The sequence below is a fragment of the Euprymna scolopes genome, chromosome 28 (assembly GCF_053919585.1).
Source record: "Euprymna scolopes isolate OS-2025 chromosome 28, ASM5391958v1, whole genome shotgun sequence".
In the NCBI taxonomy this organism is placed as follows: Eukaryota; Metazoa; Mollusca; class Cephalopoda; order Sepiida; family Sepiolidae; genus Euprymna; species Euprymna scolopes.
The window spans coordinates 14,092,428-14,109,630 of record NC_136509.1 but is presented as its reverse complement, the minus strand read 5'-3'; the positions used below and the strand labels follow the sequence as shown (position 1 = coordinate 14,109,630).

Sequence of the window (17,203 nt, the reverse complement as noted above, 5' to 3'; positions counted from 1 at the left end):
TGCTAATTATGTTCTGATTAAAATGTTCATATTACAATAAAACAAATCCCAAGAATAAAAGACAAAAGATCCAGAACGGTAACTTTCTGATGGAGTAACAGATCTATTAAAAATATAGAAAAAATCTTTGACAATATCAGATGTAAGGCGTAAGCCCGTGAGAAATTAAATATATTTAAGAGTTACTTAAAGTTAGGACCATAGTCTGGCAACTGAGGAGATTGAGATAGCACTGCCTAAGCAGAAGGTCACTCATCACAGAATATCGATAAAGAGACAATAAGGACAATAAGTGATCTTTTATGTAAAAAAACATGAAAATTGGCTACAGTGATAAAAAAGTTGAACCTTGCATACGAAACTGCTTAAGTGTTTCAAATGTTAGCAGTTTGGCTACTATAAGGACATATGTAGGTGACAATAGTTATATGGCAAAGGGGATCTGTTTCACCTTGGGAACAAGTGCCAAAGAAGGGAAGATACTCAAATCCCCCCCCCCCACGTTTTCAAGATCGAGCAATTATTTTTTATTCATTAACATTTTTTAATGAGACATGACAGTGAAACACTTGTATAAGGCTTCAATTCAAAGCTGTTACAATTGGACTCGCTACTGAAAAAAAGACTTAGAATTAGAATTGTGTTTGTTGAGAAGGAGACTAAGTTACAATGAATTGATAGAAGTTGCTGAAACTTTTTTTTACATGCAGATCACCACTTATCAAGGCCCGGAGGCAACTCAGGGATAAGGGTTATTGTGTGTACAGTAATCAATGAAATAGTATTGTAGTAATCATTAGTATTGGAGATTTGATAGTGTCTTACTTAAGGGGGCGGTTTGTCAGGAGTTTTTTTATATTGGACTTGAAGACCTCCAAGTTGTAGTCAGGTGGGAAACAGGCAAATGGAAGAGAGTTCCACAGTCGTGCACTTTTGAAAAAGAAGCTCTGCTCATGGAATCTACGTTTGGATTTAGGCACAGATAAAGAGTGGGGAAAATTATTGACAGTAGTTTTAGCCAGGCGGGTGTTTCTCGTGAAAGATTGGCGCGGGACGAGAGATTGGAGCTCAGACGAGCACTTGCCATGGAAATAATGATAAAAGAAAGACAGGCTCGCAATGTCTCTTCTGTGGGAGAGAGGCTGCAGGGAAGAGAATAGGGCATCCCCCACTAAGCTACGAAGTCTATTTTGTACTCTGTCAAGGCAGGATAGGCTGTTTTTAGCAGCTCCTGCCCAAATGTGGCAGCAGTACTCCATCCTTGGACATATTTGGCTTTTATACAGATAGAGAATTGCATCAGTAGTGAGATATCTTCTAGAGCGGTAGAAGGATCCCACCATTTTCCCAGTGTCCTTGGCAACAGACCTGATGTATATGTTCCATTTCAGATCAGGAGTAAAGGTCAAACCCAGAAGCTTGTCAAAACATGGAGCCTCCCCAAGACGAAAGCCATCCATTTCAATTGATGCCAGATGGGGATCAGAGCGTTGATGATGTAAAGATAGAAGCTTGGTTTTGGATGCATTAAAAGTGATCAGCCACCTCTTCCTCCCTACTGTACCACGTGCTCAAGATCAGAGGAGAAAGAATTAGAGAGAACTTTGTCATTTACGGCCTTTGATGAGTTGCCACAGATGGTCATGTCATCAGTGTAGATGTCAACGAATGATTTAAGTATATGTTTTGGGAGATAATTGATGTAGATCAGGAAGAGAGTTGGGCCCAGGATGGACCGCTGAGGGACTCCAGCATTAATACTGTGGGCCTCTGATTTCTGCCGATCAACAACTATTCTTATGAACCTATTGGGGAGAAATGATTTAATAATTGAGAATATTTCCAGTGATACCGTAGCTGGAAATCTTGTGAAGTAGGCCCTTATGCCATACCTTATCGAAGGCCTTCGATATGTTAAGAGCAATTGCCCTGGAAAGGAAGCCTTTGTAAAAAGATTCACTAATCCTATGAGATATAACCGTTAGCACATCTACTGTAGATCTTGCGGAGCGGAAACCATATTGTATGTCACTAAGAAGGCTGTTTATGCTGAAGTGGTTGACTACTTCTTTATTTAATATGGATTCCAACAACTTACTCATGACACACACGTGTTGTCGGGATGTCAGAAATTTAGTGTGGGGTTCAGGAGAAGGTAAAAGGCATAGCACAGCAGCAGACACAAAATAAACAATCAATAAGACTGATTATCATGTGGTGTTAAATGTGAGCTTAGGGGGTGAAATGATGTAGGAATGGAAAATTGTAACTGGATCAAGTAAAGATGAATTTTCTATTAGAATCTATAGTTAGGATGTAAGCCAATTTGTTCAGAAAGTTACGTCAAAGATAGGAAGTCTTTAATGGAATGTTGCAGAATAAGCAAGTGAAATGCCTCTTTGTGTTTGGGACCAAATGGGTGATTTTTGAATATCCTCCCCTTCACCACTCACACCTAGAGAAGCTTGATAGTATTTAACTGCAGTATATTTTTTATATACTAATGAGTCACAGTTTATCGGCCACGCGAGGTTAAAGGTTGAAGAGATTTTTGTTTGGACAGTGAACCACAAGAGGATTAGAAATAAATTTCTAGAACAGGCAAATTATTTAAGAGGAACTGATTATCCAGGAGGATGGTTCAACAAGTATTTGATTACATTAGACTTGAAGACAACCATGTAATTGGTTGGAAAGTAGCCTTATGGTATTCCGCAGATGGAATGTTCTAGAAAAAAAAATCTTTGTTCATGGAAGTTGTTTGATTATTTATTAATGGTTGTGGCTGGACGAGTTCTTGCTGTGAATGGTTTACGTACAACGTTTTGACCGATGTAACCTCCAACCTTCTTCAGGTGTATCTTGTTAAACTGGCAAATCTTTCTGTTGAATTCTAATCTGCATGAAATTTCAAATGGAATTGCAGATTCTTTAGTTTGATGGAAAGATTCCAGAGTTTAATGAGGTCCGCCTGAAGTAGATTGGAAGTTACATCAGCCGAAACGTGAAAATAATAAAGATGAGAAGAGTAGTCTGAATAATCCAAATTATCAAAATCCTTGTCTCAAAAATTCAGAGATTGTTTTGATGATTTTAAGTTTGAGGCTAAAATTTCAATTGTGAACATTTAATTTTATTTTAAAGTATGAGAAATGTGTGAAAAACAATTGCATTGATTGAAAAAAGATCAGAAGAAACAAAAGAGAAAACAGATTTAATGATTTAAAATGAGTGGACATTCTACATTTGTTCCCATCAACTGGGGGTTGGGAAATTGATTGTAACTATAAGTGGAGTGTGCGAAGGTTTCATGATATATCAATTATGGGTTATTTAATGTTTAATAAACTTAACCCAACGAAGGTTAACAGTACGATTTTTTTTTTTTTTTTTTTTTTTTTTTTTTTTTTTTTACTGTAATGATTCAATGAAATTAAGTTACAAGAAATTCATGTGGTTGTTTTTTTTTTGTTTTTTTTTTTGTTTTTTCTTTTAGAAAGATATTTAAGATATTTATTTCACTGTGTTTATATTTTTATTTATTTTTTTATTTATTTTTTTTTACAAAACAGCTTCCATTTCAGATTTATGATGCACTAATTCTAAAAAAAAAAAAAAGATCCGTTTTCCTCCATAGACAAAAAAAATTCTGCAAAGATTTTTCTTTCTATCCTATTTCATCAGGAAATGTCTACGTGTCGATTCCATCAAATGGTTGAGACTAGAAATTGAATTGACAGGCTTGACATTTTTCTTATCTTCAGGAGGAGATATTGGCGCTAAAGCTAAACTTCTGGAAAATAAGAATAAACTCCAAAATTTCCAAGGTATTTATCCAGTCAAACAATAGCTGTCGTCCTCGTTAATAGTTTGTGTTATTCTAGAACCCTTTGCCTTTACTCGACTTGAGTTTCGGTGTTGTGTGTCAAAAAGAAACGGTGTCTTTAATGTCGTACTCTCACTTGTGTTGTGCATTTATAAAAATGGGCTCAGTATGCTTGGTTCAAGTTGGGCTTACTGCATTTATTTCACTAATTTCATGAAGGTACAAATCCATATCATTCATCTAGTTGCGAATTGAACTAGTAGCATAAACTACACTCTCAGGCTTTGGTTGTGCAAATAGTTTAGAACAAAATCTCTGAAATAATATCCGTCTTTCTTTGCTGTTTCCAACCATTAAGAAAAAATTGCCACTGGACTCTACCAATGCTGGTTCAGAAGATGTGCAGTTAATGATTACTCAACTCTGGCTTCACACTATAGTCTCACATAGACACCCTTTATGAGCTATCCATTATCTCTTGAGACCCAGCTGGATAATTAAAAAAAAAAAATGACCTTTTTGAATAATTTATGTTACTATTTAGGTGTTCTTTTTATATTACTAAACTTTATTAAACTTGTGACGTCTGTTGACGAAAATGTCTCAATATGAAATGTATTAGAACGGTCGGTGATGTTAAAGGAAATTGTCCGAGACCTGATGATAATCAACTTTTGCAAGGTGCTTTCTGCATACACAACGCGTACCATACTTGTTGCACTTGATGATTAAAGCAAAGGATGAGCGGTGAACAGATTATTGTTCATAACACTTTACACAATAACAAGGAGGATATGGGCGAGTATTATTACTGCTATCTTAGTTGGTTTATGGAGAATCCTTGACTGAGCCAGAATGATTGCTTATGCAAAGATTGCCTTTAAGTAATATGAGAATTGGGTGAAGAAATTCAAGGGAACAATTGTTTTTATGCAAGATTTTGGTCATAGAGATGAGAACTTATTAAGTATAAAGTGACCAATGTTTGGGTGGCCATTTGTAATGGGGACAAAGGTGCATGCTTAGTCTTTGTAGGTGTTAGTGATTTTGTATGTGCGGACACTGACCTGTTTTGAAAGACGAAACCTGACACCAGTGAGATGACAAAAAAATGTGATGGACAAAAGTTGTCGGGAGAACTTTTTTTTTTTTTTGAATTGTGGTTGTGTTGTTGCAGTATTGTTTGAATATGGCTTCCTATAGAAATCTTATTGTGTTTTAAAGGATTTTTATTTTTTATTTTATTTTTTTTAAACCCTTATTTGTGATAAGGAAGACTCCCGACCATCTCCAACAACCAGGCTTTTCCAAGAACTATCAGCTGATTTGATTTTCTTGTATACCATTTCTGGACCATATCGATAACACCTGATATCTGCTGAAAATGCACGTTTATTGAAATGAATGCTAATTTGCTTTCGAAAATACCCTACGGGGTTCCAATTTAGATGCTCTTCATACTAATACATGTGAACAGAGCCCAGATTTCACAATTATGATGGATAAGCAACCAATGATATATTATTAATAAACGTTCATAAACTGTTTATTAATTACTAAAATAACATTTTCTGTTAAGTATTTATTTAATTTATCTATATAAAATTATATTTATGTTAATGTTGTATTTGCACTCCAATAAAAATTTAAGTTAATTAAAATATGAATAAGTTAAGTGTTACCTACTGGAGAAGAAAGTAGAGGCTTACCAGGTTTGAATCGTGTCGACCGTTCCACATGTTGGTACTCTGTTCATTGGAGAAAAAAAAATTGTCTTTGTAGTTTGTTTTTTATAGTTGTTCATTTGCATATGAGAACTTTAAAAAAAAAAAAAAAAAATGATAAATTTAAGGGAGGCGGGCAGTTGAATTATTTATTGACAGCTGAGAGAGAACATTGGATCTGAGAATTGTCTTCATTGCAGTATAATCCAGTTAATTTCCTTACAAGATTACAGTTGTCATATTCTCGCTTTTATATGAAACCAAAATTTTATACATATTGTTCCAATATTTACAGCTTTAGTCCGAAACAATCTATATATTAATACCATTGTACCTTTTATGTATGTATGTGTGTCATGATTTTCAGATTGTAAATTATTGGATCGGGTGATCCTATTAAAAAGGAGGATAGAAGATAATATACTACAAACATTAAATAGTATATAGGTACACTAACTTAATGCTCATATGTTGTCACCTTCTATCCTCCTTTTTAATAAATAGGATCTCCTGATCACTGGAGACCCAATTTAAAAAAAAAAAAAATGACTAAAGTATATTTTAGTTTCACGTACAGCCAAAAAGCGACTTTTTATTTTATTTATTCTTCTGGCTAGGATCCAAGGGTAGTATCTGTTCTGTTTAAAGATGTTATAATGATATCGTGGGGGTTTCCGTTCGTACCAGGCATCTATATAATGAAAACATGTCACTGATGCCTATTTGACATAAACCGTAATAACCAGATATATTCTGACACTATATTAACGAGATTACTTAGATAAATACTCTAAGTTTTAACAAAAGGGCTCGCCAATTTTTCATGAGAAACACCCGTCTGGCTGAAACTACTGTCAATAATTTTCCCCACTCTTTATTTGTGCCTAAATCCAAACGTAGATTCCATGAGCAAAGCTTCTTTCTTAGAACTGCACGCCAGTGGAACTCCCTGCCGCTTGCCTGTTTCCCACCTGACTAGAACTTGGACGTCTTCAAGTCCAACATAAACAAACGCCTGACAAACCGCCCCCTTAAGACACTCTATCTAAACACCCAATACTAATGATTACTACAATACTATCTCATTGATTACTGTACACGCAATAACCCTTATCCCTGAGTGGCCTTCGGGCCTTGATCAGTGGTGAACCCATGTAAAAAAAAAAAAAAAAAAAAAAAAGGGGGGGGTCTCCATTCACACTGAACATCCACAGAATCCCCAGCGGCAACATGTTACATGTGAAAGATGCTGCGGTGGAATTTCCACAGACCCTGCTAGTATTTGGAAATAATATAATAACGCTTAGAAGTGTTGACATGCTCAATTTTGCTCTGATGAACATTATTTTGATAATGCCAAAACTTCGAGGTTTGAAAATACTGTCTATTTATTATAACATAAAGTGTCATTTCTAAAAAAAAAAAAAAAAAATTCCTAATTGAACTGTGATTGTTTTGAATTTCTTAATTAAATTAAAAAGAATTTTTTTTTTCCTCCCCAATTCTAATTTGTGATGGCTTAAAAAAAAAAATGAGGGCCATAATAAAAAAAAAAAAATATCTTTTAAACATAATTAAGAAGTTTTAGTTAAAATCCACCAAAATCATCTATGTTTCCTGGGGGAGAGGGTGTTCTAGAACTCGCGGCAGTTATTCCTCAGAATCTTGCTTTCAGGTACCTACAATACCGTCCAGCGGTCAAACTTCAGAAAGCGTGCGTTGGGCAGACAGATAAACTCAAATTAACATAATGAAAACAACTATTACGTTGAAAACACTTTATTAATTAGGTAAAAAAAATCTGAAACAAAACAAATAGTTAAAAGGAGAAAACATAATTAAACAAAAGGAAATAATACATGAAAATAATTATGTTTTGGACAGGCTTCCAAATTAACAGATTCTAAGATATCTTATCTTTTTCAATCAACTGTTAGGTGAAAGTCCGTAACAGTTAGAAAAGTGTCTTTTCTCCATTAAATTGTTAAAGTAAGAAAGGAAAACTAATAAAAAACAAACTCGCACAGAGATGAATGAAAAAGAGGCACGGGGCACCGGTGCTCTTAAAGTATGTTTCCTTGTTAAAAAGAGCCCGGTCTGAAGACAGAACAGAGGGGGTATTGCTACAGTAAACATATTACTGAGTACTAGTGGGACCCATGAAAATTCCACAGCAGACTCTTTCATATGTAATGTATTGGTGTTTGCATTCTGTTATTGTAGCTTTTTTGTTAAAACTGCAAAAGTATTTATCTAAGCTAGCAGGGACGTCCAGTGTAGCCCAGTCATAAAACCTGCCTAAATATATTTTAATTTATGCAGATTTTGTATATATTAGTCAATTTTTTTATCGATTCTTATATATTATAAAGTTGTGATTTCAAAAATAAAAAAATATATCCATATTGACCGAAACTTATGAAGAAAAAAATATATATGTATATATAACTTGAGTTCATTCAGCTAAAATCAAAATCAAAACTTATGAAGAATTATTGGTAAAATTATTTATTACAAGAAATGGAAGGTCATAACAATTAAACGACAATCACTAAGAAGAAAAAAGATGTAAGCATTACACACAAAATAACATGCTATTGTATTAATATATAGATATGAAAATAAGGTCCCATTTGACTAGGGACAGACTTCTCTTTGGACTACTGCACTGCCTGGAAAAAAAATAATTTTCATTATTTCAGCTGTTTTGAAAACTTTCCAATCAGATTATATGTATCGTCACGCTGGACTTATTTTGGAATACATTCTCTCTAAAGAACTATTTTGCATTTTGGATCAACTTGAGAGTTTCATTCAAGCTGAAATATTATGCGCAGTTTGTTTTGTTATTAGTTTTTTACATATCGAACATTTTTTTTTCACTTTTTTTATTTGGCAATTTATAACTACAATAAATTGCTGTTTTCACTTAATGCCTTAACTAGCATTGCTACAAATATAATTTGCTGATTTCTTTATGTCCTCAGACGAGAAGAATAATAAGAATAACATTCTTTGAAACTCTGGAATAAGGACTTTGTAAATCGTTTTTTGGAGTATTCAGTATAAATACTGTTATTTATATTAGTTTGAGGTTTACCATTGTGTATATCAGGTAAACACTACAGCCCTTTGTTTTCATTAATAGATATAAAAATAGGTACATAAGCATATGCTAACTTTGATGCACTTTATTCTGCGAATGTACTAGTACCTAAATTCCTACCTCAACATGATCAATTATATACATGTGTTCTCCCATGCCTCTCTCACAAAATATTTGCCAATTTTTTTTTTATTATTCCCCCCCCCCCCCCGACAAAGGAGATATTAGACCTAGTAATTCACTCTCATTTATTTGTTCGCATTTCTCTCAATAATCACGACTTGGACTTTTTTTTCTTTGAAATTTTGCACAAACATTAGTTATGGTGAAAGCAAATTTTTGCCGGAATGGATTTTCCGGGATAATTCTGGTCCTGGTCCCCCCCCCCCCCATGGGGACCATTATAGAGGTAAAATTGCCTCCAAATCGTTCATTTGTTTGCACTTTTCTCTATAACCACTCCTTGGATTGTTCAAGTTTTGCAAAAACATTAGTCATGGTGAAAGTAAACTTTTCACTCATGGAGAACCTTGCATGCTTGCCTTGTTTTAGTGTATTTTTGTATAATTTATTTATGTATTTATTTATTTTTCTTAATCCTTAGTTCTTATGTGTTACAACTAAGTTCCCACCATTTTTAAATTTGAATTAAAAAGTTTAATAAAAACTAACAACTGAAGAATGTATTCTTGTTGTTTTTTACAATTTTTTGCCAACGATCAGCAAGATACCTTCAATACCTTGTTGGTAGAAAGGAAAAAGAATAGATGATTCCAAAATGGAATTCTCTAAAAATAAAATGGTCCAAAATTAAAAATGCCAGAACTTAGTTGCCAATCTAACATGTTATATTAATATACCATACCGTGGTTTCACGAACATATGTGTGATCTTCAGATGACATGATATTCTAATGTTAATCTCTTGTGTGGGCTTTTGGTCATTAATCTAGCAGTCTGCTGTGATAAGGAAACATGACATAAAAATATTAAATAACTTTAATAAACCGAGCAACAGCACAATGAATTTTTGCAGCAATAATAATGAAATTAGTATTAGTTTATGCAATTGCAGAAATAAGGAAAAATACCCTTTGAGAAATAAATGCATGGACAATATAGTTTATAAAGCCGCTACAAGTAACAACAAGGAAAGGTATATATAGGAGCAAGGGAAAACAAAGCTAGACAAACCTATTATAATGACCGAAAGAAACTCAACCTATAAAAACAAAGCATAAGCCAAAGAAGCGATAAGTTAGAACAAAAAGGGAAATTCTAAAAGAATCGCTAGCTTTAGTATTAACAGAAAATTACACAGAAGATTATGAATTTAATGTGAACATTCAAACATCTCTGATGTCAAATGGAGCCTGGATAAATTATACTTTTTTTAAATTTTTTAATTCTTTTTTTTTATTTATTTATTTTTTTTTTTTAGGAGGTTAAACACATGGTCAAGTATAGTTTTGAAATAAGTGAACTTTGGCTTACAAAAAAATGCTTGAGCATACCTATCAGCATTCCCTGGTAGAGACACTTTAATAAACTAACTTTTTCTTAGAGAAAATGTAAAGCCTAGTAAAATGGATCTCCTAGAACTGAGAACTATACCTCAGCAACAAAGTCACACTAAGACTGATTGCCAAGGTCATATTCCCGACTGGTACGACCAAGACTTTTCCAAGCTGTACCAGGTAATTATATAAATGTTAAAAAAAAAAAATTTTGTTTTGATTTTTTTTAAGTGTATGCATATGGGTACTAATGCGTGTGTGAATATACTGAATAAAAAAACACAAACTAATAAAACTGAGGAAAATCATCACAAATGAATTAAATGATAGCAACCAAAATGAGAATATTAATACTGAAACTTTGATTTAATAAATACAGATTTATAAAACTAAACTGCAAACAACATACAAAGAAATAAAATAAACAAAACTGGTACGGCTTTTAAACCAAATAAAACTGACTTTTTTTTTTTTCTTTTCACTGTTTTCATAAACGGTATATTTCTATAAATAAGCAAATTACTATTAAAGTCTCTAATAAAAAAACAATGTAAAAAGAAAACAAAACCTCAACAGGAGACACTGTGACAATCAAATGCAATAAAATTGTTATTGAGCATGCCACTAACGTACGCTAATTTAATGGTGACAGTCTTTGTAAATGTGCAGTCAGCAACCTCCATCACTTGATCATGTTTCTCCAATGATAAGGGTTGTTGAATTATAGATGGATGGATTGTTGGTTATATCCATATTACGGTTCAATAACTGCAAGTCCGCCATTTTACTGCAGATTTATAACCACTTTGTAGCAATAAGGAGAAATTGTCCCCAATCGGAAGAGAGGACTCTCTCAAAACAAATGTCTAGAAAGTAGCCGTGACCATCTTTTAGAAACGGTCAACCAGAACCTTCCAATAAAAACAAAATGTTAAAAAGCAGCAATTTACTAGACTTTTCAGATTTCTCCTGACAAACTATCTGTTTCACGCGAGCAAACAAGAATATTGAGGTGAAATTGCAAAGATTAAGGAACTTGTCATTACTCTTGAACAATCTGCTTAACTCAATTAATCTTCAAACTTTTCTGAGTGACACTATCCCCGATAACCAACCTGGAACAGCAACACAATCATTGGTACAGATACTTTCAAGTGCTTATCAACCACATTTTCTATGTTATAATTAGTGTTAGTATGATTAATCGGAATCAAAAAATTTGTGCCTAATTTCCGATACCAAAAACGATTCTTTTGTCATTTTTATTTGATTTTGTTTAAAGCAAAATCTTTCACTGTTGGTAGTAATAATAAAATGAATATTTATTGATTAGTAAAACTAAAATCTGTAGATCCTCCCTTTTTTTATGTTTTAGAAAATATGTGCACATTAACATGTAATGGGACAAATAACTATTTTATAGTTAAATATTAAGAGATGTATAAATAATCAGAATTGTTAATTGTATTGGAATCGTCTCATCACTAGTTATGACATTTCAGGAACCTGATAGATGGATATTCTGCTGAAATCTGTTAACAAAAATTAAAAAAAAATTTTTTTTTTTCATATTGAATCTTACTTGATTCAGTCTGAACTTCTACACAGTAATCTAACAATGTTTTATAATATATTTCAAGGTAAGCCCTCTTTATCAAATGCTAATTATTTAGAATCTATAAAAGTGAGAATGTGTGTGTGAGGACACTTCTCAACCTATATACTCAATGAATTTTTGATCTACAGACTTGAAATCTGCTATATAGAGTATTCAGATATGTGGAAAACTTTTTAATTATGCTTTTATCTGGAAAAAAGGGTAAAAATTGATAAATTGGCACATGTGGGGGAGGGGGCAGCGGATTTTTATCTGTTTGCTAACTGTTTCATGAATGCATATGTGTGAATCGTTCATATTAGATTCATTATATTAAGAATAAGTAGATTGGAAAACGTTTTTTAAAGATTGTGTCAAGCTGGTTATCAGACTTGACTCACTGTCTTTAGGTTTTAGTTTTGATTTCAGGTCGAGTATTTTTGTTTTGTTTTTTTGCATAAAGTGAACTGTTTAGAAAAAATATAATACTCGCATGCACACGTCTCAGTTTCTGTATGAATTAAAATATTATATTTATGCATATTTTACGACCAGGCAATGCCAGGCGATCTGCTAGTTTTCTCCGTTTGAGTTTCACATTTTTAAACGTCGTCATCTAGTGAAATTTTTTTTTTTTTTTTTTTTTTAAATTGCATCTACATCAATCCCATCCTTAAAAAAGTGTAAATGTTGATGATGCATGTGCAAATCTAAGATGACCTTCGCAAAAATATTGATTAATAATTTCATTAGATATTCCTAATTCTACACATTTTCAAGACAAATGCATAGGATCTTTTCTGATAGTTTAATAGAAATTTGAAAATTATAGAAATTAAAAATGTTTTTTCTTTAACTTTTTTTTTTATTCATGTTTAATTAATGTGAGATTCAGAGCTGGAATCAGGTCAAAACTTAGATCCTTGTTCATTACAAGACAATGCTGGGGATGCCTGCAATTCTAAATGTTTTGTTTTTGTTTTTTCATCACACCTATATCATCTATCAAAACGGATCAATTTTATTTAAATCGAGAATACAATATAGCCTTTTGAAATATTGTACATATAATAAAAAGCAAAGATGCAATTTGGATAACTATTTTTTTTTTTTTTTTTTTTTTAGTATAATAAATTAATGTTTGGTGTTAATTTGTAATTTTATTACTTATTATAAAGCAATATCACACCATTTTTTTCTTTAGATCGAATAAACTCGAATCAAGCATTATTGAAAAGCATATAAAAAAAAAAGAAATAATATCTTATGTTTTTTTCTTTTCTTTTTTTTTTAATTGGCCAATTAGAACTGGAGTTATGACCCTTCAAAGTATCAAAAAGCGTGTGGTTCACTGGACATTTTGCCTTAAGTCAGTCCTATTCAAATGTGTATAAGCTTGTGACTGAAAATGGTAGGAAATTTGCACAATTTACAGATTAACCAATCTTTAAAATCTATCTTCAGATCTTTTTAAAATATTATGAAATTTTGAATATATTATCATGAAGGTTCAGTTGGCGTTATTTACGACCATCTCACTTGGTAACTTACAGACTAATTAGCATACTAATTAGCATATTTCAGTAGAGATTACAATCATATTTTCAAGTTCATTGATTAGGACAATTAAATTTCATTTTTAACGGCTTCAAGTTACTGTGACATTGGGTGAGTTTCTACTCCTACTTTGTATAATTTTTTATTTTTAAGTCATTGTTGAGACTTCAAGAGACATCGCGAGCATTTTTTTTCTTGTTTTCATGTAACGCTCGACACTACTTGTTTTTTTAAACAGAATAAATATTTACAACACTAAAAATTTATCGAGGTAGGTAGAAGAATAACTTGCCTGTGGTAACATTTATTTGTTATATATTTGTTCTTTGACCACTTTTTCATACCTCTGTGGATTGTAAAACAAACCCAATAAGTTATTCTTTTATTTAACTGGATAAGTGGTTTGTGTGTTTTAACTCGTTTAAAAGCATGGTCATTATTTTTCAAAGAATTTATTTTAAAAAATATTCTTTTCCTTTCCATAATTAAAAACTTATGTTTTCTAAATAATAAAAATAAAATGAATACTTTATGTTCGTAAGTTGATGAATATTTTGTTTACAGATTTGTTTGTGCACGTCTCGGCACACAAAAGTTCTCATGTTTATATGCGTTTGCCACTACTTCTATCAACTCGTGCATAAAGTTTTTATCCAATTTTTTTTCAAATTTTAGGACAAAAGAAATGAATATAGTCACTATTAAATAGTGTTTGAACACAGTTTCTATCTTTACTTATCTTTGTGCTACACTTTGAGATGTTTTATTTGCGACTCAAAAACCAAGAAGAACAACAAAAAACCAATGTTCATTGTCGGTTATTCTTTTTCAAATAATTTTTTTTTTTTTTTAATAAATATTCTTTTCCTGTCCGTAATGAAAAACTTGTTTTCTAAATAACAAAAATAAAATGAATACTTTATGTTCATAAGTTAGTTGACGAACACTTGTTTACACATTTTTTTGCGTGCGCTATTACACACAAAAATTCTCATGTTTATATGCAGTTGTCATTACTTCTATCGATTCATGCATAAGTTTTTATTCAATTCTTTTCAAATTTTAGGACAAAAGAAATTAATAAATTTGCTATTAAATAGCGTTTGAACACAGTTTCTATCTTTACTTATCTTTGTACTATAAAGCGTCAACTTTGAGATATTCTAACTTTTGACTGAAAAGACGTACGTGTTGTGTTCAAATTCCGGAGCAAAAACAATTCTTTTCCTTGATTAGCTAAAACAACTAGAAACGTCGACGGGTACAACTTCCGCTTCAAGTATTTATGTGAACACACCCTGACTGCTTATTTGCAAAAAAGTGATCTACCGCCATGTTCACAGGTTTCGTCATTAATGGTTGGATTTAAATCGAGATTTCTTTGAATATACAAATCACAACAAAAATATTCAAATACCATTTTAAAGTAAATTTTATTGTAAATCCAGTTATATAAGTTTTATTTTGATGGAGGTAGGAGAAATGTACTTATTACTGATTTAAAGACTATAAGTGCCAAATTAAGTAGCTGTGTGCGCCTTGTCCAGTGCTGAAAGTTATGGTGTCTGGTATTGCTACTATATATGTGCAATAGTTTTGCCAGTATTAAAGTGATTTAATAAAGGATAAATTACAAAAACTTTTAAAATAATATGTACATAATTTTTAAGGAAGATAATCTAAATGAAAATTATTAGCTTCTTGAATTACAATAGATTTGTGTTATTAATATGTATTGTAAATTATAAATTATAAAAAGAATACTTAACACTAGATTAAAAGCTGTCGGATATCAGGTCAACCAATCATGGGAGAACGGCATACAAAACACAATTTTAACAGAAAGATTAAATGTATTAAACCGATTAGATATAGGCCATTCTCGACTAACACACTTATACCTTCTGGAATGTGCTGAACCCCCATTATATACAGGATGCCAAGAAAAACATCGCTGTCAAACACTTATTACTGGAGTGTGGTGACTTCACTCCATGCCGAAATACTTTCATGAACTCGATCACAAAGAACTCTTTACTAAAATAAAACCAACTTTCTGAAAGAGATAAAACTATTCAACAAAATATAAAACTCCCGACCTTGATACACACAATAATACACCAAAATCTGTATGACCTTAAATGACCACAGAAAGGTGAATAGGTTGTTAAACACAAACAAGCGAACATTTTGCATGTAAGTAAACAATTTCTGGGTTAAGTATGATCATATGTGGAATGTGAATCTGGTGTCAAAGTTTGTTGCGTCATCATGAATGTGAAATAATTTGTGTTGCTGCATTGCTGCTTCTCCATCCGTCTGTGATTCTCTTTGATTTTGAAAAGGGTCATTGTTGTATTAATTGAATTTTTGTTTTAATAAAAAAAATTTTTTTTTTTTTTTTTTATTCAGCTTCTGAAACTCGGAAAAAAGTTACGCCATCACGAAAAATTGAATGTCGTCGAAAATTGATGAACCGCGAAGATTGTTTCAGTGCCCCTTCAGAATCGTTCTTGAAAGAATTTGATTTTGAGAAAAATTTGGCTCTCTTTGACAAGAAGGCCTTCTTTCAGGAAATGGAAAACTCTTTACCAGAGGTGATACGAGCCAATGATCGGAAGCAACCTGCAAAATACAGACATGATGAAAACATTCTGGAATCGGGTCCAGTTGTTTTATGTAAGATAAAGGTCCCTTGTTTTTCCGAGAAGGAATATGTAACGGGTAAGTTAATAAATTTGGATTTCTAATTTTTTTCTTTTCAATCTGACATTATCGTCACATACCAGCAAAGCCACTCGGTGTTTCCCCGAGTACTTATATCATTATTAAAGAACTCTCCTCCATTCCTACTATGTGACTAAGCCAGCAAAGTCCTCCCTTTTTCGCACATATCTTCATATACTGTTCAGATTTAATCGTCCTCTGAGGTCATCAGGCCCAATATTGTTAAGACTCACATTACACATCTATCATTTCTCTCCATGCAACACATGTCCTCAATCCTTAGTGGCCAGATTTCACTTCCATAGATTATGACACTGCGCACACATACCTTATATACTTTTTTCTTGGTTGACAGTGGTAATGCTCTGCTAGTTAGTAATGTCAAAAGTTCCCTAACTCCTCTTCTACTTCTTGCAATGACACTAGAACCTGTTCTACTCCGTATTTGAATGGTATCAACACAGTAACAAAACTTCTGAACAACCACAATAGTTTCTTCATCCAATTATATTTTCTCCACATCTGAGTTTTCATCCATTTCCATTGTCTTGTACTTCTGGCCCATAAACTGGTTATCATCTCTCAACAGCCAGTAATTTCATTGCATTTCTTGTGTATACTATGCTCAAAAGTACCACAAAAAACTGAGTTACGCTTAACTCCCTTTTTCACAAAATGAGCAGGGGTGCTTTCCAATGCTACAACCATTGATCATCACTTTGGTCTTGGTAACATTCACTCTCAGATATTTACTTTCCATAGCATTCCTCCAAGTCTTTAGCTTAACAAATAGTTATCACATACCTAAACTGCTACTAAGACACTGTGCCTTGATCCATTTACTCACTGTGTGTCATAATTCAACTGACTTAATTAAATTTTATTACTCTTCATATACGTGAGTGTTTATTAAGACAATGACTCTTAACCCAAACAACCACCATATTACAAAATCTTTAAAAAAATTCTTTTGAGAAATGTTCCAATTTTATAACTCTTAATAACAAATCTACAACTACTACTGTATTTCTTTTATTACCCTATTATTTGATCCTCGTTATTTGATTCCCGATTACTTGATTCACGTTATTTGATTCCCGACTACTTGATCCACGTTATTTGATTCCCGACTACTTGATCCACGTTATTT

General features: G+C 32.5%; 1 protein-coding gene across 2 annotated transcripts in view; it reads left to right on the top strand.

The window, feature by feature from the left end:
* LOC145249481 (enhancer of mRNA-decapping protein 3-like) overlaps window positions 1-17,203 on the top strand; it is a 56,170-nt gene that overhangs the window by 25,971 nt on the left and 12,996 nt on the right. Inside the window, exons 4-5 of one of the 2 annotated variants that reach the window (XM_080111073.1) lie at window positions 3,765-3,827; window positions 15,739-16,050. In XM_080111073.1, the coding sequence (XP_079967199.1) occupies window positions 3,765-3,827; window positions 15,739-16,050 (375 nt within the window). The remainder of the gene's footprint in view (window positions 1-3,764; window positions 3,828-15,738; window positions 16,051-17,203) is intronic. The other variant, XM_080111074.1, reaches the window with a different exon arrangement.